General features: G+C 38.3%; 1 protein-coding gene across 9 annotated transcripts in view; it reads right to left on the bottom strand.

Moving 5' to 3' along the window:
- The window catches only part of TENM3 (teneurin transmembrane protein 3), a 320,001-nt gene that overhangs the window by 117,914 nt on the left and 177,000 nt on the right, over nt 1-25,087 (bottom strand). For 5 of the 9 annotated variants that reach the window (XM_075709613.1, XM_075709614.1, XM_075709615.1 and 2 more), the window contains 2 exons: nt 19,480-19,717; nt 78-316 (listed from right to left, as the gene is read on the bottom strand). In XM_075709613.1, coding sequence (XP_075565728.1) covers nt 78-316; nt 19,480-19,717 — 477 coding nt within the window. Of the gene's footprint in view, nt 1-77; nt 317-14,316; nt 14,410-19,479; nt 19,718-25,087 lie in introns of those variants that run through there. The other 4 variants (XM_075709610.1, XM_075709612.1, XM_075709618.1 and 1 more) reach the window with 2 other exon arrangements.

Here is a 25,087-nt window from a genome sequence, read left to right as displayed (position 1 = left end):
GGTTAGTATGTCACAGTCCGTATACAAACCATCAGATATCCCTGTTCATGGTGACCATTATAAAAAATGGGACTCACCTATAAAGTAGGACAGCAGTATTGCCAGCAGCACTGAGACCCCTACAGCACAGAGTGCAGTACATTTCCAGCTACAGTACTTCGAAGACTTCTTGAATTTAAAAGCACTTCTGGATAGAGTGTTCCTAGGTAGTGGCCGAGTAGGAGGGGAATAAACAGAGCCGGATGCCATTGTGTACCCTGGCGTTGCAGTACTGAACAGCGGTGTGGTCCCTGTTCCTGTTTTGAATAGGAAATGCCTGTGGAAGAAAGAGTGGATGGTAACGTATAAAAGTAAATAAAGCTGGAGTACAGGCAGTCATACCTCTTTTGTTTAATGTTGCCTATGTTTCAAATAGCTAACAACATCCAATCTACAAAGGGTCATAGAAGCAATGCTTGTCGCGACACTCACACATTAAAAAGGCACTTACCCTTTAAGAAAAGACTGCCCCCCCCAACATTAGTAATACACTGGTATCCAGACAGGAAACAGAACTACCCAAAATACGGTATGGTAGGGAGGAGGTCTCTCAGAGTTTATCTGACAAGTAGGGACTGGCTTTCTGCTGCTGTTTATTTTTGTTGGCTTCCGCTACAGACTACAGGGAACTCCATTAAAAAGTCAATAACAAGCAATCTGACTATAGCCCACACTACTTATCACAGCTTTCCTGGGTTAAGTACAAAGAAAACAGCAATCGCTCAGATACAAACTCTTGGCAACTTTGCCAAAATTAGTCAGTTAAAAGATTTTTTTCTGTCCTAAATACTCAGTTCACTAATTCATATCTCCTCAAACATAATCTTACCATAACAAGATCTGATTATGGATACAACAGCTAGTTACAGCCCAGGAAGCACTCCAAAGAAATATAAGAACCGCAGCCAGCAACAGAAATGAAAAGCAAAGCCAAAGTTAAGACACACTCTGTGAGTTACCAATAAACTTAATTTTGTTCAATTAAAATTTCTAAAAGAAATTTAGAGCCTGTCTACAGTAGAATCCTTTAATTTTAGTTCATGCAAGCATAATTATTTTGGAAAAGCCTCTAAGCATGGCATATACTACCTGGAGTTTTTCTCCTGACACACGTATACAACAACAAAACCTCAGCCAAAGAAAGATGTTTGCACCAGGGTTTTTTCCACCCATTCGTTATGTTGGCAACTCTGTAGTGTAAGGCTTGGCCTTACCTAATAAGGCTTTGCAAAATTAATACATTATAGCTAAAAATGGTAAGAAAGCACAGCGTGGAGAATTTTGAACTTACCAAGTGCAGGAACAGCTAAACAGAACTAGAGAGGTGTTTGCATTTTTTAATAGGTAACAGACACTCATGAATTGCTGATATCCAGGTCCTCCTGAAGCCAAATGCATGCTTACACTGTGTTTGCCTACTGCGTGCCACCTATACGGCATGGGTAGGAGGATCTAGCACCAAATGAGCTAGCTGTGGAGGGGAAAGCCCTCTAGCTACACCATGTGGCACTGTGGACTGCTTCTCAGCTGATGGGTCTTTCATCCTCTGGGACCCATGCTTGGATCCTTGCATAGTAATGGACCAACCTATACAGGTGTAGTGGCTTCATCAGAAATGCGCTCTAGAGACACTAGAAATTAATCTGCCCCACTGCAGCCTGAGAAAAATACCAGCAGTTGATAAACAAGGCTTGCTATTTGCAGGTGATTTTGCTACGGGAGGTTAACAGATGAGCTAGAACATCTTGGCATAAGCCCTCTCCTTGAAAATATTTGCATTACAAACATGATCCCATGAAATATGCTACACAGGTTACTTCATTTTGAAGAGTATTAAACTTGCTGGCAGTAACAACAGAAGCATATGCACCAGATCTACCAATGCACAACAGCACAACCCAGTTTTTCTTGGCTTCTGAGCTCCGAGGATTACCAATGACTGCAAAAGACAAAGCCCTTGTGGTTTAAATCCTTTCTAAGAAGGTACGGCATTAAAAGTTGTGACGTTTTGTACGTAGCAAACACCAAAATAATAACTAGCCCTATGTAAAAATTTTTTTACACTTCACAACACCATTACTTTGATTTTACAGACTCACAGAAGCATGTAGATTCATTAAGTCCTGATAAAGCGTCTTATCCACTTGACCTTTACTGCTCTTTCATTTCTGGCTACATATGGTAAATGCTATGTCCAGGTATGTTTCACAAACAATATCTACATAGATCTCAAAAAAATGCCAAACACAAAGGTGGCTGTTTCAATATGCAATGTGTACTGTTTTGGGGGACTGAAGGAAAGCCATTCAGTAGACATAATAATACTCCTCCAAAACATCAGCTTCCATGTTAAAAATATGAAGCTGCCTGACCAACGTGCAATTTTCACATCCTCCTGCTCTTGCCGCTAGGCTCAACAGACTAAAAATGGAAACTGGCTTTATACGAGCACTTAAATGGAACTCCATATACTCTAAGCTGTAACAAAATAATCATAGAATGGGTTGGGTTGGAAGGGACCTTTAAAGGCCATCTAGTCCAACCCCCAATGCAGCAAAACTGTCAGCCTCTGATCTTGTCCTTTTTTTTTTTTTTCCTCAGAGAAAGTGAGAGCTGAGACATTGGCTTTGGTACAGCACAGCCTACTAGAGGCTGTAATCCATACTCCCAAAGCCTTTGAGGAGTTAATCCCATAGATAAACTCAGGAGATGGCCACATATCTGTAGTGGTATGAGCTGTCATAGCTCTGAGAGTCCACCTCAGGCATCAAGGCAATGAAAGAAAATTGTAACTTTTATATGTGAATTCAGCAGTGTGTAGTCCTAGGCAGCACACAGCATGACTCCTCACTTTAAGCTATTCCTCCTTTGCTTCGAATCCCGTGAATACAATGCCAGAGTGGTCGCACCAGCTGGCTGGAGAATGCCGAGGGAAAAATAATGATAGAAAACCCAGCCTGGCATCTTCCTCTGGGTTAAGAAAATTTGTTTGGATATCTCTATTCCTAATGAGTGGAGTTACTAACAAAGTTGTCAGAGACTATCCTGCTACATTAACTCTGAGTGATAAGTATTTAAAGTGTAACGCTATCAGACTTGCACATCTTGTCTGCCTCACTGAGCCATGCCAAATGGTCTTCTTATGAGACGCTCGGAAGGATATGGTATCTGACAACAAATCCAGGCTGCTTCCAGATAATGCTGAAATTCTTCCGCTCTTGAAATATAATCTATCCACAAATGATTTTAATTATCTATATATCCATCTACCTTGTCTTTTCAAACCATGGAACTCAGATAGCTAATTTCTAAAGCCTAAACTGTTTGCACTGCTTGACCAGGACTGACTTTACTGGCAATTACACTGTGCTTCATCTCATAGGGAGCTTAAGCATCTGCAGTAGTGTATCTTCCATTCAAAACTGAACATCCAACAAGTACTTGCTAGACCTTCATGTAAGCAGCACTTTAACTATTGTATTAAGCTTTAGAGTACAAAAATCCAGTGAATCATGCTAGTATTTTACAAGACAAGCTAACTCTGTTTTTATTAAATAATTCAATTAACTTTTTAAAGCAAATAATCTTCTACTTTTATGTTTATTCAATATATATTTCTGTCTGCTTATTCAACAAATGTTTCTATTAAAAAGTGCAGCTAATCTTAACATTTTAGAGGGAAAGAATTCAGTACCTAACAAACCTAAACTACAGACCAGTAGCAAAATACAAAGTTACGTCTTAAACTAATCCTTGGATGCAAAGAGAGCTGGGAAGTCCCCTTATTTCACACATTGTAGGCATTTTACTTAAGCTTCCCCCCTCAAAAGACAAGATAGAAACACATATGCAAATAGCAAACACAGCATCAAAAACTCAAAGATGTCAGCTCAGAAAACAGAAGCATATGAGTAAAATAATCATGCTTTTAATTTAACTCCGTACTCTCTGAGCACCCAGTGCTGGCGTGCACCTGCTGACATGCAGACGATTTTCTTCCTCCTCAAGCTGGGGGGAGGATTCACACCAAATAAGATTTTCTCTGGGCTGCCACTTCCTCTGTGGAAAATAAAACTCAAGCACTGTCTATTAAATTCAGTAAATGGGAAAGCAGGAGGGGAAAAAATGTGATAAACAGCCCACCCCCGCCATGAGTTGGGCAGAAAGAGGAAGTTAACTGAAAACTGTGTCTTTAGAGAAATGGAGATAGCTTATCAAAACATTCAAGGACACTAAAGCTCAGACCATAAGCCCAAATACTTCTGATATACGATAGCCAGGTGTCCAGCAACAGAAATGTGATTTAGAATAACTTTCTTTATGAAAGGAGCTGTGAGAAAATCTTTTGACCCCAGTTTAGAATAAAATGGATACTATGCATCAATGAATGCAATATTACATAAACATGTCTGGAAAGCCCTAAACTCCAGACTGCCAGAAGCATAGATACTATACAAATAAACTATCAGCAAGCAAAAAGCAGCATTCCACATTACTTTTAAATAGACTGGTCTCAATTTGTACAGAATTATTCCATAATTTTAACATTCCTCATATTTTTTACGTTAGATACATGATGACTTTTTTTTTTTAGCTTATGCTGAAATTGCTTCACCTTGCAGAAGATTCACTGCGATCTGTAGCTATGATTTCTCTGGTTTTGGGCACCATATACAGAATGCTTTGCATAATCTTGGAAGACATGTGAAAGAGCCTACCTTATCATTTCCAACAACTTTCTTGGCAGCATTTTAGTTCTGTTTTAGCGTATTTCATACAGCACAAGCACACCAATAGAGTGCTGAATCCCATGGCAAATATGTCACAATGTATTAAAAGTCACACAGGACTTAAATTCCTACTAAATAAGGAACTGCGAATAAGGCCCAGCAAAATTCTACTGAACTTCTCTAAGCACCTCAGAATATACATCATATTTTATCACCTTGCCAGTGAGATTTAAAGGCAGCTATTGTTATTTTGTGCAATGTTATTATTTAGATGATGACTGCTGTCACAGAATAAAGGTCAGTATCACTAGGCCTTATGAATATACAACAACAAAATACTCCTCACCTTAAGAGCTACAATACCATTGATCCAGAATAATATTACATTTAGAATATATGTGCTTAAAAAATCCTAAATCCCTCCCTCACAAACCTTTGAATCTTGCGTATTGTTGTATACTACCAGCACCTGAAGAATCTGGAGCAGAATAAATCTATTAGTTTGGTCATGTTTCTGAATGGAGAGAGTCCACCGTGATCAGTAACAACTGTCATAGTGCCATTGCAGTACAGGTTTTCTTGCAGTACTGTCTCCTATACTGTCCAACATGCAGTCTGCTTGGCCAGTTCCATGATGGTGTTAATGATACATGGCTCTTCAGCTCATTACAGAACACTGCCGGGAGACCGCTCAGGAAGAACAAGTATAACACTCAGAAGACTGCACTACAAAAGGCATTCAGTGTTAGAAATTATCTCTGACCCGGACTTTTGAAGGAGGTCTCTGTCTAAAAAACAGTGTAAGGGGTAGGATTCTTGCAAGCATATGCGGTACAATGAGCAAGCTAGTTCATTCCAAAAACTGTGGAGGAGGAGGATAATCTTATTTGATAGAGAACAGTTACATGTGCAAAATCTATGTGTAGCTGTAACCAAATAAGCACAAACAGGAATTACCGCAGTAGGGCAGATCACCAGGAACAATACCCTGTCTGAAAGTCGCCAGTACAAAGGGAGGGGATGAACGCCTTCCAACTACTTATTCACTAACAGCTCACTCTTTCTCTAAACAGTCCAAATCTCATGCTTTCACTGATGTCTTGTGGCGTTTTGTTCTGTAGGCTAAACACGCATCGTGTCAAAATGCATTTTCTTCTATCAATTTCAATTTAAATTCAACTGATTGTTCCCTTGTTCTTGTATAATGAGTATGTACTGTTTGCCCTGCAGTACATAAAGACAAAATTTTTACAATATTACTATATGATTCACTTTATTTTTAGGGTAAAACATACGAAAGCATTAAAAAGTAATTGCCTAAAGCAAAAAAGCAAGATTTAGGCTCTTTATGGGTCAGGCAAAGGCAACCGTGGAGTTGAGGAAAGCTGTTTTCAGATACCTGTTGTTTCAGTGCAGAATATAAAAGAACTGACATTTGGAAGATGACAGAATAAAAAGTGACTTGGGGAGAGGTAGAAGAGGAAAGAAAAACTATCCCTAACATTTTTTGCATTTGTTTCTTTTACCCTTAGGTACCAAAAGACCCTCATTGCCATTGCTGTTATCAAAATGTTCCCAGGCACAGCAGAGTAAGATGATAAGCAGTACAGCAAGCAGCGAAAGCAAGAAGCAGCCACTAACGAGCACTAGGCTAACACACAGTAAGGCAAGCAAACCCCATGGCAAGCACAGAAGCCTGCCCATTAATAGCTAGACAGCAGTAACAGCTATAAATTCGATCTAGCACATTCCAATCAAATCTGTTGTTATCTCAAACCCTTCGAGCCCCACGCTGGGCGCCAAAAAAAGACTGTCGTGGTTTAACCCCAGCCAGCCACTAAGCACCACACAGCCACTCGCTCACTCCCCCCTGGTGGGATGGGGGAGAGAATCAGAATGGCAAAAGTGAGAAAACTCGTGGGTTGAGATAAAGACAGTTTAATAGGCAAAGCAAAAGCCGCGCATGCAAGCAAAGCAAAACAAGGAATTCATTCACTACTTCCCATGAGCAGGCAGGTGTTCAGCCATCTCCAGGAAAGCAGGGCTCCATCATGTGTAATGGTTACTTGGGGAGACAAACACCATCACTCCAAATGCCCCCCCTTTCCTTCTTCTTCCCCCAGCTTTATATGCTGAGCATGGTGTGGGTATGGCATATGGTATGGGATATCCCTTTGGTCAGTTGGGGTCAGCTGTCCCGGCTGTGTCCCCTCCCGACTTCTTGTGCACCCCCAGCCTACTCGCTGGTGGGGTGGTGTGAGAAGCAGAAAAGGCCTTGACTCTGTGTAAGCACTGCTCAGCAACAACTAAAACATCCCTGTGTTATCAACACTGTTTTCAGCACAAATCCAAAACACAGCCTCATACTATGGGCTAAGAAGAAAGTTAACTCCATCCCAGCCAAAACCAGCACACTGACTCATCTGTTCTCCTTGCAATTTGAGAAAAACCCTGGACATGTTAGCAATTATCAGTACAGGGGACCACTGTTGGCTCAAAAAATCATTGTACTTGACTCTTCCAGCCAAGGCAATACCATTCTACCTTCTGTAATCACAGGTTAAGTACTTTATGAAATGAGCATACCAATTTTTACTTTGTGGAACATAGGTTAATCTTCCCCCCAAAACCAACTCAGTACCTAACTCTATTAAAAATTATGTATTTGCCTCTAAGGAGTGTTGAATCTGTAGACATTAGTATATGAATTAAGCTGTTTGCAAGCAAGCCCAGGTAAATGTTCTTATCCATTCTGCTAAGGTCCTCAATCTGTTATGCTGGATTCACTCCAAGGCACGAAGTGGTAATATCTACACCTTAGACATCCAGAATTAGGAACACATCAATTATATTCTCCTAAGCTTCACGAGGTGGAAAAAACTTCTATCGAATCCACTTCAAGTGAATGCAGGTTGAGAGAAATGTAAATTTTAGTGAATTTATGTTTTGGTGACATATTTACCTCCCAGGACCAATACTTCAGGAGACATGACTTCTCTGCTTGGAATTCAATAGTACTCCTAATGACTTGGTTTTGAAGTCTAACATAATGGTGTTACTGAATTTCTGGGAATAAAACCTGTAATTATTCTGTTTTGTAATGAATACATCTGTGATGATTGCTCACCTGAACTAAAAATAAAATACCAGATTTTGTCCAAAAATGGTCCTGATTCAAAATGCACCTATCTGGAGACAGCAGCAATCTGCTTTTCACAACTGTAATGGCACCTTCTACAACAGTTTGGCAGCACCATGAGGCCACTGTAAGCAAGCAAGACATAAGGGTAGCTGCAGCTTTATTTTCTTAATTCCCTGATGGTCCAAAGGGACATAGGAAAGTCAGACAAAAGAGACTTCTGAGGTTTGGGAGCTCTCATTCTCTACCTCAAATACGTCACTAATGACACATGCGGAGATAGCATGTGCTTATCTCTGTGTGAAGACCTAGCATTTTATTTGCCATTTCCATACAAAGAAATTAATTAATCTTAAGAATGTAACGTCAAGAGAGCATGGATATATCCAGTTGCAGCTATTTTAGTTTGCTCCAACTTCTCTCATTTACGTTTTTGTATTTATCTCTCCCTGACTTTCCTTAATGCAAACCAGAAGAATTTCTCCCTCCTGGGAATGGGTTATCATGCTTTCTGTTTGTTTACAAAACCCCTACCAGATACATTAACTGTCAGAAGCAGAACAAAAGCATTAACTGTGGAAAAAATGGTGGTCTGAGATCGCAATCAATCATTGCACTGCATCTACTGACTGGTGTGCTGTCTCTCTGCTGACAGACCCTATTCACGCTGGATTGAACTGGGTTCTCTGAGTGAGACCATGACCCTCACCTGCCACTTGACATTAGATAGCTCTGCCTGGTTCACTAATGGATAGATCACATCAATAAATCTGATTCTTTGCACTGAGTTGAGGAAGCAGATGGAAAGAGAAGATTAATCTCTGCTGACTGATGTTATAGGGAAGATGTAAAAGATAACAGAAGTTACTGGCTAGGTCTCATATGAACTCTGGTTCACTGATGCAGAGATCAGCTTTCCCAGTGGGCTCCAGAAGGAATTGCATTTTTGTTTCTCCGTGAGCACTTTATGCCTGTCTTCATCTTCTGTTAACATTCTTCTGAGATGAAACCTTGTAGCTGGTGGTGTTTGCCCTTAGCACAGGCTTACAACTGACTTCCACAGAACCATATGGCTGCATTTAACATAAATCCAAGGCAGCACAGAAACTACATTATGCTGTGAATTTGCCTCAGTTTATTTTCTGTGCAGAATTGCAATCAAAAAATTGTGTAGGAAGAGATAAAAGTGGATTTCCACTTCCTCAGAGCCAATATTAACACTACCATAATCCCGGAAAAAGCTCCAAGATCACATCAGATCAAATGATAATCGAAGTTTGGGGGAAAGAAAGAAAGAGAGCTATTATCCATATGCAAAAACAGAGGAAACATCTGTGCGAACTGGAGATAAGCCTCTTCTAACAGCTTATTCAAATGTTTCAGAAAAACACTTTACATACGGTAACACTTGAATTTGGGTGGGTTTGCACTGAGGACCTGCTTTCTTCACAAACTGAAGACGGAAAGCCAAGAAAAAAGAAAAATACTACTAGGGCTGCAAGTGCCTTCCTTACTGCTTGTGTGTTCTTTCACATCTGGCCCCTGGCAGGTTACCGCTCCACTGCTGGCTGCTGCTGGAGAAAGACTGGAGAAGTCAGGCACAGCCACCTGCAGCTGAAGCTTCAAACAGCATTTCAGACACAACAGTATCCCAATCTGCTGTGAAAGCTACCAGGACATGGTGACTTGAAGGACTGGATACTGACAAAAGCTCCAAACTACCTCTCTGTAGGTGTGCAAGAGTAAATCTCTTCCTCTGCAATGAACCTACCCTCTTGATGGTGTAAGAAAGAACATACTGCTACAGCATGCAGAGGGCACCCGTAAACATCCTATTATTTTTTCCTCCAAATTCAGATTCAGGCTGCTAGCTCTCTCCCCCAGAGAAGGAGGAGTTCACTTCTGTGATATGTATACACATGTCTTAGGATCAAAAGAACCAGTATAATCAGCTGTTTCTGCCCAGCCTGCTCTTCTATGCTCCTCTCTGCTATGCTGCACTCTGAAGATGAGCAAGGGAAACAAATAACGCTAAGCCACACTTTGCAGAAGTGAGCAGGAGAGCCGGTTGCAAAGAATGGCTCATGGTGCTGGGTGGGCAAGCAAAGAAACCTGCCACAATTTTAGTTACTCATACTCTTCGTTGCAGGATTGTCCCATTACCTACCTTCCAGAGGAGAGTGAAACTAGACTTATGTATTGCTGAAAAATATCAGGTGGCTCTGTTCTCCTTACAGGCTTCTTCTGGGTCTCTCAGAGGACTAGTACTTACACAGACTTCCATATAGGTTACAGTAAGTGACTTGGCTCTGGATATTGTTGGTGATACCCAATTCTGAAGGAGGCAGCAGTTGGAGTGAACCTGACAGCCCCTTAGTGCACTTTCTGATACCGACAGTGTTCATGCTATTCCAGTTCTCTCTCTAAAAGAAGAGAGAGTGGAAAAAAGCATCCAAATTTTGCAGTAAGGACTGGAAATGCTCATGTGAGCAGTAAGAATTTATATTACAATTACTTATCCTGTTCTCTGCTCTTCTGGAATCATATCCCTACCAAGACAGAGAGAGAAAGAGAGAAAGTTGTCTCTGAGATGAGGTATTCTAATCTTGGCCAGTTCCTGTCTTGAATATTGCATAAATTAAGCTTTCCAGGGAGAAAATCAAAGAAGAAAGGTAGGGTACAAGTACTCCTCCAATCTCTTTTACTACCCTTGCTGTCTTCATAAAACTGAAAGAGCACAATTGCTCTAAATGTCTCAACAGGCACATGGAGACGATTTCAAAAAGCAAATGTGGTTTAAGAGAGACTCAGAGCTGCATTATTTACCCAAAGATTAATTCAGAAGTTGGAACAAAGACTGAAATTTCATCTGCAGCTGAAAGACCTGACTGAGCTACTGGACATTTTAAAAGGAGATAAAACCAGAGGGAAGTCAAAGAAGTGAAGTATTATTCTGCCAGTGACTGATAGGATCTGATTCTGCCTCAAGCTGCAAGCAGGCTGAAGTCTCCATCATAATGGATCTGTGAACCTTAGCTCACTTATTGATGTCCATAGCTGACAATTCCGAGTCCGTGATAACCCATGATGAACTCTGTGCTGCCACTACTACACTACCAGCAGTCACTCAGACAGCCAGATTCATGCCACTGCAGTGACAGCATTGTCATAACCTCTGAGTTACAGCCACTACCACCAACCTGGTAACTGTGCACGTACGTGTGATGCAACTGTCATTCCTGTTTTCCAGTCCTTATTGTTCATTGGTGGAAACTTGTATACCACACTTGCATACTTTCTCATATGCAACATGCCAAGATGTGCAGACTTGAGAGACGACCACTCAAGGATTCAACAAGGCAGAGGGTTACACCTTGTGCCCAAAAGAGGGTGATGCTTTATCTTTAATGGTACTCATTTCCACAGATGCCTTTCTGGAGTTGGACTTCTCTTTGTGCAACCAAAATTATCAGAGACGCTGGATGCTGGCACTATACAGTCATCCAGGTCTTTGCTTTGTCATGATGTTTGGTATTGTTTTCTCATCTGTTTGAATGTGACAGAAAGGATCTCCAGAATCTGTTAAAACTCCTTTCTGGTTCAACTCAAGCTACACTTACTGGGATGGCAGGCTTGACTGCAGCCATGCAACTGTGGAAAAAGGTTAGCTTTTAACCTTGTAAATTTTGCGTGCTTAACTTTATGGCATTGATGACATTCTTTTACTCAAGTGGTTTTTTGTTTAACTTGCGATTTTTTTAAGCAAGTTTGAAGAAACTTCAGAGATCGCATCGAAAGGCTTCTTATCAACATAGGCCATCACAGATACAAAATCTGGTTTGATTATTTCTGGCTTCTGTCACTAGTAGAGCATATGCCAGAAGCCAAGCTTTCTCATCATCTTGAGTCAGTCCTATAGCTGATGAGGTGCACATTATTCGAAGGGACTTCACAAATAATCACAAGCAGTAAAGGACAAGGAATACTCTTTGTTTTCATCCTAAATAATCAGTCTCTCTAATCCTCTAGCATTTTATCTAAGTCCTACCTTGCCTAACCAACCACTCAGTTTCTCCTTCTGGACCACTCCATCTACCCATTTGCACACCCACTCCTACCCCTTTTGTGCCCAGTTATTTCCAGTTTTCTCCTCTCCACACTGCACTCCTGACAGCCTGGCCTCTTTTAAACTCTGATCTCCTGAACTTTTTGCCCAACAGATGACAAAAATCCCCAGCCAATCTCCTTGCAAAGAATTCTTACTTAAATACAACATGAAGTTTTCGAACCCCAACCCTGCAAAAATACAAAATTTTCAGAAAATGAGGAGATTCTATAGAAATAGAAAATGCTAGGAAGCTTTATCTATAAGAAATATAAACATGGTCATTCTCTAATAGTGAATCTTACTTTTTTTCAGATTTTGACATCTAGGTAACTTGGGGAGAGGACTCTCAGGTTAGGTAAAAGAAAACAGACTTTATACTTCGAACTAAGCTGATTTGTCAACATGTATACCAACATACGTTTACATATTAGAGAAAAGAATAGTGGTACCAAGTAAGCCAACAATACATACCATTAAAATACTTCGAGATTTCCAGCTGTCTTCTGATAATTAATGCACTGTGCACAAATCTCTTGAAGCGATAAAAAACTATTCTTTAGGTCTAGGCCTATGAATCATTAGAATTTCTATGCAAAATGTCTATTTCTATTATCATTATTAACACTAAAATTGTCAAATTCATTAGATTAATATTCTCTCCGTAAGCCATACAAACTAAGAAATAGTGTATCATAATGTAACACACGCATGACATGAAAACAAAGAAACAAATATACAATGATTCTAGCTGTGACACAGTATGTTAGTGAGGTTGATAAACTGAATCTTCATGCTGATAGCATGTTGTAGTTTCAAATCTATTATGCTTTGGAACTGATGTGTTATTATCTCTGGACAACTTTCACACCAGGAGATGATCCCTGCTAGCATATTTTTAAAAATGAAGGGATTACAAGCAAGATAAATTTCATTGTATTGTTACCTGAATTAGTATCAACTAACAGGAATTTCATATAACATAGTCCATTTGCCAAAATACTTGCATTTGGTGGTCCCATTACAAACATATAAAGCATAAACCAGGCACAGTTCTATTAACTCTACTTCAGCAATTATGCATCTGAATCAGTATTGTACGGTAATTGGTCTACAAGGAACGATAATATTTGGTTTTGTTCTTTTTTTAATACAGTATGGTTCTTTTTTAATACAGTATGCTTATATTTTTATTTTAAATAAAACATATTAGGGTCTTCTGGTAAATATCTGCAGTATCTTTGAGTTTGCTGATAATGATGAACTAATTGAATTTAACATACCATTCTCTTCCTGCTGTTGATTTTAATTTGTGGCTAAGTGAAAGTTTAAGAGCTTTTGGAACATGAAGCAGATCAATGTACAGCGTCAATATATTTTACAGATGAATTAGTTATTAACGGGCAGATGCAGATCTCATTTAATCAAGTAGCACCTTATTCCTTTACAATGTTAAGAGTTACAATTAGCAAAACAGAATTTGGATATAAAGCTCTGATTTTTACCATAGTATAAAGAATAAAGAAAAGGTAAATTTATTATTAATAATTCTTTACTAAATTTTAGCATACTGTGCTGATTAACAGGCTGGAACTCATTACAAATGGTATTGCTTTGTCAAGGTGGGTTTTTTTTTTTTTGTGTGGATTAGAAACCACGTATACTGATTTGGCACAAGAATGCCAAAACATAGTTCAAATATAAGACAGATATTAATAACAAAGTTAGTAGATATGGAACAGTTCTATAATAGAAATTTTATTTAAACAAATTGAAATATTAATTTATGTGGAATTCTTTATTGCCAGTTATATATTTGTCAGCAGTTCCGATTTCAAACTAGCTGGTAAAAAATACTATAGATTAGATATATAATTCTTCTTAACTTCCTTGATTGGTCATTCCTTATGCTACGTTTATATGTCATAATATTTCTAAAGCAAACATTTGCTAAGTAGTAAATATATTACAAACTAAGAACCAGATCTGGCAAATGTGTAAGCATGCAAATAGTTTGCAACAGCTTGCAGAATTAGGCCACAAAGAATTAATACAACCTCAGTTGCGCTCTTATTTTCTTAAGTGAAAGCAAACAAGATTTGGCAGTCAAAGTTTACCATTTTGTATTTACCATGAGTCAGTATGAAAGATTATTTGAAATACAATTTTTAAAAAATCAGACATAAAGATGAGGAATTCTGTCCCAGATGTTTTTGACTATTGTAACCAAAATTGGTTTTTTAAATCACATTTTTTCTTCTGTGTCAACAGTTAGCGTCATGCAAACACTTAGAGTCACATACCCATAACTGCTATCGTGATATGTTGGAGAAAACACATCCATCTCTATAAGGTTGTCATGACCATTTGCAAGGACTGCTTGATTTCCTAATTCTCTATACACAAAGATACAAAAACATGAAATTAGAGTGGCAATTTCAAATTAAAGAATGGGATGATCCCACAAAAAGAATATACTAATTCTGTTGCTTAATTTTCTTTTTTCACAGATGTGCAAAACTGCAACTGCATTCTGAATGTGGGATTTATCTGCCTTCCATGATGTCCTCTGAACTACACGCTGGATTGTAACTTGAAGACACGGTGTTACAAGGCTACCATTAGGTGGTCACTACCCTTTGGTGACGCCTTATTTATGTGCAAGTCCTTGAATAAAATTCCTGGCTGCTGCCCATGGCAAGACAGGCTTAAGGACTGAACAGTGCATAGTGGGGGATGCTGTTTACTTGATGAGGCTGGACCAGAGATGAAGTAATATACGTGAACTCAGACTACTAAAAGACAGTCTCTTGCTGGCTATCTGGCACAGCCAGTCAGCCAGTAAATGTGCAGAGGACTGGCTACCAGGGTGAGTGGAGATCTCATGTCCTGCAAACGACACTGCACAGCAGCTGGGGAGGGAAAGGAAGGACCACAGACTCTGGCTCTCTCAGGGAATGGCGAGAAAATGAAGAGGGAGAAATGAAGCTAGGCACTATTATTTTGTTTAGAACTGCATATTTCTTTTGTCCTATCTAAACCAGCAAAAGATTAGTTTTGGGAAAAAAAAAAAAAAAAAATTGGTTCCATGCTTGCTTCAATGACTGTGTATCTTTGAAGAAGGGAACGATAAACTCAAGGAATACTGTGCAAATACTACTGAATTCTGGACTATCCGTGCTTGCCTAAGAGACAGGGGAAGAAATACACAGTGTGGTCAAATTCCAAGTATTCATGGTGACAGCAAGGGAAGCGGGAAGGATGCCAGAGAGATCAAGCAAAAATCTAAAGTAAGACGCTAGTCACACCAAAGGAAACTTTTAAGCATATGGGCCCAGTGTGCTAGGATTCAAACACAGATGCTTGGTGAGCGCCCGACTGCATGAGAATGTCAAAAGAAAACAGAACTTTTTGAATTCAACTTTAGCCTTTGAAAACAATACTGCTTGTTTGACTTAATGAACATGTCTAATGTGTGTAGATACTGACCCCACAGTTATGGCATGTCAATCTTTAAAAATGCATTCATGCTGTCAGCAATCTAAGTGGAGTCCTGTTTCCTCCACTTGCAAACCACCAATGTGGCATGCCCACAATGATACACGGGGTCTTCAGAAGAGCCGGACTTGAAATCCATCCCCAGTTTCTGCCTTTATTTTGTATCATGCCTTCTCAATATATGTAACATGTCTAATCAAGTCCATGTGTGAAAACCTGGAAGACTTACGGAATGGCACAATTTTGAATTTGATTAAAGCAGGCACTGTTTTAGTGGGTAGAATGCATAAAATAGCTGCTTTGAGCAGACTTTAACCTCCAGCAACACTGTGCTTTTGCAGACAATCAATCAGCTTCTACACAAATTGATTTAAGACTTCCCTGGAAACTATCAACACCCTTTCCACACCTTAATCAATACCGAAGGCGCTAGCTTCATTGGCAATCCACCCCAATAAAGACATACGGGTATGTTCATCACACTTTAGGAGTTTCTACAATCTTTGCATTCTAAAATGAAGTTTGGATCAAGCTTGCAGAATGGTTCTGAAGTAACACATTCTAGGAATTGTTTTGTCTGTACCATTTTATGATTCTATGATATCTAAGGCATTCTAGCACTTTAATTAAATCCTTCAAAATGCTGAAATATTTCGCAGCCATCAAGTATTTCTTCAACAAGTTCTCTCTTTCTTCTCGGTAAAATTAGTAGGTGAGTAACTTTATATGGTAAAGGTCCTACCCACTCTATTGTTAAGTGTAAGTTAGGGGTAAGAGAAGACTAAGCAGTATCAGTATAGAGTATGAAAAACATGTTAGTTTCTTGGATAGTTTCTATAAAAAATTCACAGTCCACCATACAAAATACAGCAATCTTTCAAAAAATGAGCTATTTTAGACAGCAAATCAAGTAAGAAAAAGCAAAGCTCTTCTTTGATTCACAGACACGCTAGCACAGATTCTGAATAGTTATATAATATTCTCAGAGATTTATTCCTTGACTGGAATATGTAAATTTCCCCTTGCTGACAAATTTCTCTTAGACATTCAATGCCTAAAATTAATGAAATATTGCCTGAGAAATACACTAAGAGATGCTACCAGCTTACTTCTATCAACAAATTTACGAATTCTAACATACTTTTCCTCTGCACATCTCTAACATACATAATTGATTGTGCATTAGAAAAATACTGCACATCCAAATATTTAACAGACAAAGCATTTAAAGAAGTGATTTACTAAGTATTTTTAAATATCAGTAATTTAGATCCTACTAGAATGCAAAGCCATGAGAATGTAAGTAATGATCCTGGTGCTCAAGAACTCATTACTAAAACTAGTAGGTGAATAAAAAACTTAAAGACCAATGATAATAAAAAAACCTACTAATATTTAATTATTTAATCATAATTTATAATATTCAGACACCTGACATGTAGTAATGCATTTGCATGATTTTGGCTGTCCAACCAGTAATTCAAAGAACAAAATGGGAAGCTATTCATATAGTCCTGCTTTTTCATTTCTTCCAAAGTTAATATTGTTCTGTGGTGCTGGTTTCTCCAGCAGATCTATTGCTTCTACAGCTAAACCTAACTTGCAGCAGGTTGGGGAAGAGTCAAATAGTAAAGACGGTTAATGTCCAATGAAAAGGTCCTGCAGCCTGCAGGACATCAGAGGAAATCTGCAAGTAATATTTTCTTACTGTCTTGCCTTTTTTTTTTTCAAACGTAGATTTTACTGAGCCCCAGTAGAGTGAAAACAATTTCTGCCACTGCTCAGTAACCTCACTGTCATTTAAAGATGGCATCAAAGATGAAAGAAGCACATATAATCAAAGGTAAAGTTTATAAAATTTTAAGCAAAGAGTCTTTTTATATTTAAAAAACAGAAATGGAAATTCCTGTTGGACATTGTTGATCTGTCACCTCAAAGTTCATCCATTTAACCAGTAACAGCAATGCTTCACACAAAAGTATTAACTCTACACAGAGCCAATTGCAGAATATTCTATTAAATATACAACTGAATCCAATATTATGAAATATATATTTCAAAGTCACTTCCATTACTACTGCAAAATGATAGGGACTAAAACCTCCCTCAGGCTTTGCAAATACATCCCTCTCACCCACATGCACATACACAAAACCAGCCTATTCACTATCCAGCTATACATGACAGCAAGTTATATGTCTTTTTTATGCCACCCATCACCAATATGAGCCTATAGAGATATAAAGATAGCTATGTATATATGCTGACATTCACATTCTGTGCCTCTAAATGGCCATCATCTAAGTCAGATAAAAAAAGAGGGGGCGGGGGGAAGGTGACTATGAGCATAAGCTAAAATATTGCCAAAGATGAAATAAACTTTCTTTTAGGCTGAGAAAAGGATGAAGGAAGAAACCTATCACAAAGTTGTTAATATAGTTGAAACTGAGCCTAAGAATCACACTCAGTAGGGAACCTTAATCAAAAAGGGAAAAATCAATGACAAATAAGATGGGTTCTTCACCTCCAGAGTTCCAGCCAAGTGAGACTATTAGAGAAACTACAGTAGGGCTCTGTCAGTTTTTATGTGAAATTTTCACATCTCAGCTCATTCACAAGTGTTCAAAACTTGAACACTCAAATACCCTTAGCTTTTCATCAGGAACATGTAAAAGATGAAAAGATTCTACTTGGCAAAAAACATTTACTCCAGGTTGGAAGTGGTATTCTCATTCAAGTCCTATGTCTTTTTCTTTATAAACACAATAAAAACATACATGGCAATAGAAGCAAACATCAAAGACCTTACCTGTCTACTGAAGATTAACCTGTGTCTGGAAAACGTCAAACATCTTATTCCCACTACAAACTTACTTGTTCTATATGAAAAATCTTTCTTAATGTACTAAATTGTCTGAGTATGACGATGAATTCCCTTCAGTGGAATCCTATTCCACAGTGTCTATGTCTCATAGGCAATACAGGAGGGTCCAAGAAAACTTAAGAAAAGGAATAGCCATTCCCAACAGCCTGACAGAAGAGTTGCCTGAAACATCTATGGGGACAAAACTACCTAATAGAGAATCTTAAGGTCTTGTATGTTTTAAATTAGCCAGAATCAGCTGGACTATCTTTACTTCACTACAAAACATAATTTAAAGGGATTCAAAGAATGAACTGAAGGGATTTCATAAACATTTTCAAGAACTACTGTCAGCTTCAATATAGTTATAAATGCTCAGTTTGATAACTAAATTGGAATATTATGGTTTTCGTTAACAAAAAATTAGTGCTGATTGAGTGTTACATGAGTATTAATTAATCACTCTAGGTAAATTCAGCTCTGTGCCAGTAAGTCCTATAAATTTTTTTTATAGATCATTCTGCATCATACATCATTCTGCATCTAAAGAAGCTAGTGTCACCCTTTATATTAGCTGCTTCTTTCCTAGAGTCAGTTATCAATTCTAAAAGACAAAAAAGAATGAGGACAAATTTATCATTATATCAGAACGAAGTGAGTACTTTTGTCTCACCAAATCCTAGACGAGTTTAATAAACACCTATCCTCACATGGGTGTTTCTTTAAAGGGACCAAGTACAAGTTAAAAAGTATTACTGAAAGTTCCTTGACATTCAATCTGTATGGCAGTGTACATTTGACACATAATGTATCTGGCAAGCAAGGCAAGAAATTTCTTCAGTCAAAAGTCACAGGTTATGAACAGGAAGGAAAATGCTTGTCTGGAAAAATTAATATACTCTCTGAGTTCAATTACTCTGCAATAGGCATTGTAAGGGAAAAGAGTGTTGTTGCGGATTTTAAAGAGAGGATAGATTTTTTAGTACTGAAAAGTTTTCAGGTTTGTTTGCTGAATGACAGGAAGTATTAGCTGCTGGTCATCCTTCATCAAGTTCTATGTTTTCATTAGAAGTGTCACAGTCTGTAGTAGTACCTAAGTAATTACCTGCTTTCCAGTGGCGCATTACTGCCAAGGACCCAGCTGTCCTGCAGCTGGACTGACTCAGGTGTGGTTTGCAGCTCGGCGGGCAAAGCAGCCGGCGGGGCCGGACTCTGATTCCTCCTATTTGTCAGTGAGTTTCTGTTAAGTGAGGTGATGGATGGGTGATGCTGTGCTGAATGTTGCTTGTGAGAAGGTGGCAAAGGCTGCAGGGTCGACTGGCCTTGGTTATTTGGAGGTTGTTCTAAGAAGAAAGAAAATTAAAGTTCGTTATACACCATCTTAGCATTTGCTACAACCAAAGCAGAATGAGAAATTCAACATAATCCTATCATCTAATATATTTGCATATTATTCTATTAGCAGACATTCAGTGACATTCTCTAAGAGCAAGTTTACCCTTGATACACCAAGTTCTAATTAATATACAACAGATGGTAAAATTGCTTTTGGTTTTAATTTGTTTCAGTTTTTTTTTTTAATCTGGTTTTATTAACACCTACAGAAAATAGCATCTGACAGATCCCCTAATGTGCCTTTAGATTTCAGCTTTTTTTAACAAACCAACCCTGAAATTAAATGGGTAATTTCAGTAGAACACAAAGGTTTTCGAAATGCATATAATCCCTATAATTATTTAATGGAGTTTTTTAAGCTTTATTTAACTGCAATAAATTATTACAAGCTAGCTGCTAAACAGCAGTAGACTACTCTAGTTTAGTGCATTTCAAATAAGGCAGATCTGCACTATGATCTGCTAATAGATGCTAAGTATTCTTTAGCAGAAGGTCACTCTGTGAAGCAGATGTTGCTTCATGGATATTTAACAGACTGAATCACATCTGATTACAACGTCAGAAGACTCGTATACTTAATGACCGTCACATCCATTAGAACACAACCAGAACAGATTTTCCAATTTCACACTATGCAATATAACTACAGTTTGGAGTAAGTCACAGGTGATCAGAGAGTCAGGCCATCAAAACAAAAGGAAATATTTTTTGACTTAACCAAAGCACGTAACACCCACAAAGCTTAAAACCAAAACCTCGAAACAGCAAAATCCACAATCACATACCTCCATCAATGTTAGGTTTTAACAATCTGTTTTGTAAAATCAGTAGTAAGTCATAAATAGAAGACAAACCTTGGCATACAACACAATGAACACAAAATTAAAAAAAAAAACCTCAAGACACTTCATTTATCATGATTTAGCAACGAGTGATGACACTTAAAAATGTAACACTTAACAATATGTAGTTCAAATTGCAATTTATTTCCTAAACTAATGTAGTAGAACATACTCAGGAATATAAATGCAAGTCTTAAGCAGAGCAGAAGATACAGGGCCTGCACTTTGCTCACAGTATAAATGCTATCACATAGTTTTTAAATTAGTTGTTTGATCTTCATAAGCAATTCCCTGTTTGGAACTGTTATAACTGCAAACTGTTACAAACCCAATAATAATACCTCGGTACAGAGAACACAGGAAAAGTATTTCTGTTTAAACAGATGGTTCCAATAACTTACAGGTGACTACTATAAAAATAACTTAACAGTGAGTAATTTATCATGTCGTGAATGTAAGAAAAGTTGAGAATGCTAACAAACAGACGTGCTAAGCTTACACAGAAAATCCAGCCTTTGGAATAATTTCCTTTCCGAGAACCCCATTCTCCTTTCCAGTTATCTTGTGTGGTCAATACGACTTTTGTCACAAACAGCAGCAATGCTGAATCTGTCATTAAAACAATGACAGCATTTACATTGCCAATAAGGTTTTCAACACCAAATCCCTAATACATTAATGAAAAATTACCTTCCAGGAAGGATACAACTGATCAGCTTCGTCTTTACCAACACCAACACAAAGGCTATATCACTGCATGTGATTACAATCCCTGTCAAGGGCTTCAAGCCACGTTCCAACAAGCCAGCTAAAGGAAAGTTAACAGACTAACACTAGCAAAAACTTTTTTTTCCCATGTCTACTTAAAATTTTACCTGATTTAGATTACAAGCTATTTATCAACTGGTGCAGAATTAACTGTGGCCCTATATTTTATAAAATATAGGTGTATGTGTATATATAAATACATATATGCATGCACGTGTGTCTGTGTAAATATTTACACATGCATGTGTCTATATATATGTATAAATGATTAAATACATGACAGAAAAAATTACAAGTGAAAATAACTAATTTTCATTCATTTATTTTTTAATCAGATAAATTACTTAATCAAAATTGTCCTAAGGACCTCAGTTTTTGTCTTTGTTACTCCCTTTTTTGACTCTCCTACCTGCCTAGCCTTGTTGAACAGTGTTGCCATGACCAGTGCAACACCAGCCTCCTCTGCAGCAACTACTGGATGAAACATTATTCTGACATCCCTCTTCTTCTTCTTGTCATTTAAAATCTCAGCTGAAAATCAATCTTTTAACCTATCATTTTTAGTACTAAAGATCTTGCACCATCCTCTCCTAAAGACAAAGCAGAGGATAAAATAATGTTCTCTTGCACAAAGGAGGGTGTGAGTAAGGGGACTATGCCAGGCCTGCACGCTTGTCTCAAGTAGGTATCAGACCTTCCCACACACTCCACCAGCGAGGAAGAGAGATAGTAAAGGCTCTGTAAAGGATATTTATGCACTCCCCAAATAAATGCATAGATGTAGTAAATACACCGATAACATACTGGAGGAGTGAAACTGTATTCCTCAGCCCATAGGCCAACTACTCAGGCCACTTGTTTGGGATTTACATTATTCCTACAGTACTAGGAACCTACAAAGCCCTTCAGCTATACAACGTATAAACATTACTGACACCAGAACTATAGAGTAACATAAAATAAATGAAGAGTTGCAGTATGAGCTTGTAACTGTAAGGCGCAGGCTAGAGGGGACCTAGAAGAGCACAGCAAGTGCAACTTCACAAAGATCACACATCCTCGAAGCCCACTCTCTCTCTCCATAGGATGCTGCCAGGTGACATTTTCCAGTGTCCAAGGGCGACTTCAATTGGCAGGGAATCTACAGCCTCCACAGAATCAGAAAAGCCTGAAAAATCTGGAATGATTTATTCCTCTTCTAATTGTGCAAGAGCCACAGGTAGAATTGAGCCTAACAAGATTAGATTTTCCATAAATCAATAGAGCTAAAATCTATATTCCTCTAAATTTCCTCAGTCCTATACTGTCATTCTGAAAGAGAGATCACTAAGGACTGCTCTTTTGATCTTTTCTTCAACCTGCCAGATTTCCTGAATCCACAGTTCTGATTGCCACGCAATTTCTAAAAGAAACATCAATCTTGCATCACTGATTTCTGAAGAAGACATAATCATCACAACAGTCATGTTTTGAATGCTGTTCTTATGCTGGAGCCAGATTCCCTTTTTTTACTCCTCTTTTAAGGAGTTAATAGCTAACGAACAGCTTTCAGTATTACTGCAACTTTCACACAAAGCTATCAGTCTTACGTAGCAACTAAGCCTCTCGACATCCCTGTGACACTATGAAAATATTCTCATTGCACATGCAGGGAAACTGAGGTGTGTATGTTAAATGACTCACACCGCCTCCTGAGAAATCAGCATCACAGCCAGAAAAGTACTGTTTTTTTGCTTTTCATAATTAAATAATTGATAAAGACAGTGGGAGTTTCTTATAGACTATCAGGAAGAAGAAAGAGCATTCAAATCTGATAAAGCACAATTATGTTGAAATACTTAAAAACTATTGAGGAAAGCTACAGTTGCTTTGCTTTAAATTGGATTTTAAATGCTATCCTAATTGATTTAATCTAAATGAGAATGTCTGGTTTACACTAAAAATAAGCAGGTATGGGTACAGGTGGGCTTATGTCTAACAATGGTAAGTTTTAATTAAAACTTTCTTGTTCGATCTAGACCTTACTGACTGTAGAGCAATCCCATTCATCTTAAAGAGAAGATTTCTGCAGCAAGAAGCAAATGTAAATTGACCCAGCAACCAGCCTGTGCATTCAAGTTGTTCAGGTGCAACAATCAGAGCCCCACATTTTTGAGGCATTTGCTGCATAAGTCAGCATCAGATAATTATGCATGCGAACACATGTACGGAACTCGGAAAAGTCACAAGAAATTGGGTAGAAAGCTGTCTTACTACAGTTATACGAATTTTTCAAAACATATTTAAATTGTTATTTACCCTAGGGAACTACAGTGAAGCAAAGCAGCCATTTCAATTGTAGAGGTAAATTATATGCACTCTGTAGCCTTCCACAAAACCTTTTTCTCTTTTCTTTTCAATAAGTAATTTACATTTAATTAATTTTATCATTTAATTGTTACAGAATTTGAACAGCACATGAAAGAATACAGAAAAACGCATATGTAAAAGTAAAAAGTAAGGAGAGACATTTACTGCAACTACTGCCATTTGGGGGAAAGGGGTTAATTCAGAAAGAGAAAAGCAGACCAAGTATCCATGAAAAAAAGTAATTTGTTGCACATTTTGTGTGATAGCCTTTCTATAACAGACAGATCACTGAGACCTGTCAGCTAGCTACTCATCTAGGAAAAAGAGGCGATTTCCATTTGATAAGGATTAGGCTTTTTAATAGTGTATAATTAACGTTAACTTTGAGTTTCCATGACAAACACAAAAGTGAAGACTTCCATTATGCTATAAACATTTCCAATGTGAACAGAATGTAATTCAATATCTATGTCTGTGAGAGTCTTAACTCTTTCTAGTCAGGTTGCTCCTTTTTTCCTCTCTCTTTAGAAGAGTCTCTCCCATGGTAAAGCAAATATCCACAATATATACCAGAAGTAAGCAGCTGGAGTAGAATGTTTTAGAAAACTGGTAACAAAAAAGCTAACCGTTCATTTCCAGGTCCCTGGTCCCTGGTCTGCTAGCCCCTGATTGCTAGAAGTCAAAAGTAATTTCTGTAAGAACTGGTTTGATTTCCTCAATGAAACACTTTGGCGGACTTGAATTTTACCTAACTGACACAAGGACGTATCTCCAAAAGCACTGTAAGAAGAAATGGGATTTACCTTGGAAATCCCTGCAAACTGAAGAGCATGGGCATTATGGCTTAATTATTCCTAGAGCTCCCAAAGGAGCTCTTTTTTTTAAGTCCCTGCTTATGGAGGAGTAAGACAGGCTACACGCACCCCTAGGGCCAGGGCTTCAGTGATTCTGCAGGCAAAACCATTCACTCCAGAAGTCTCCGGTCTGGGAGCACCTTTCATGAGAAGCTGTATTTAAATAATGACAACAGAAGGAAGGTTATGGGTTTAGAGAAAAATTGCGTATTTAACTGGTCATTTGTAATCAGGCAGACCTGTCTTTTGAACGAACCACTGCTTCAGTGTACTTCTTCTGCCAAGTTTCCTTTTTGATCACTTACTACAAGCTATAGTAGCAATCCAAGATAACTAGCTGTATATGCTCATTTTGTGGTTAATCCCAAGTATTTGTTTAATCTTATCCATGTCCAAATTGGCTCCCCCTTGCCAGCTGCTTTAAGGATCCAAAACAACACACTCAACCCAAGGAATGAGGTGACACACTGCCTACCACCACAGGAGAGCCCTTTCACTTTGATTT

The sequence above is a fragment of the Pelecanus crispus genome, chromosome 4, assembly GCF_030463565.1.
Source record: "Pelecanus crispus isolate bPelCri1 chromosome 4, bPelCri1.pri, whole genome shotgun sequence".
Lineage (NCBI taxonomy): Eukaryota > Metazoa > Chordata > Aves > Pelecaniformes > Pelecanidae > Pelecanus > Pelecanus crispus.
This window is presented reverse-complemented; position numbering and strand designations above follow the sequence as displayed.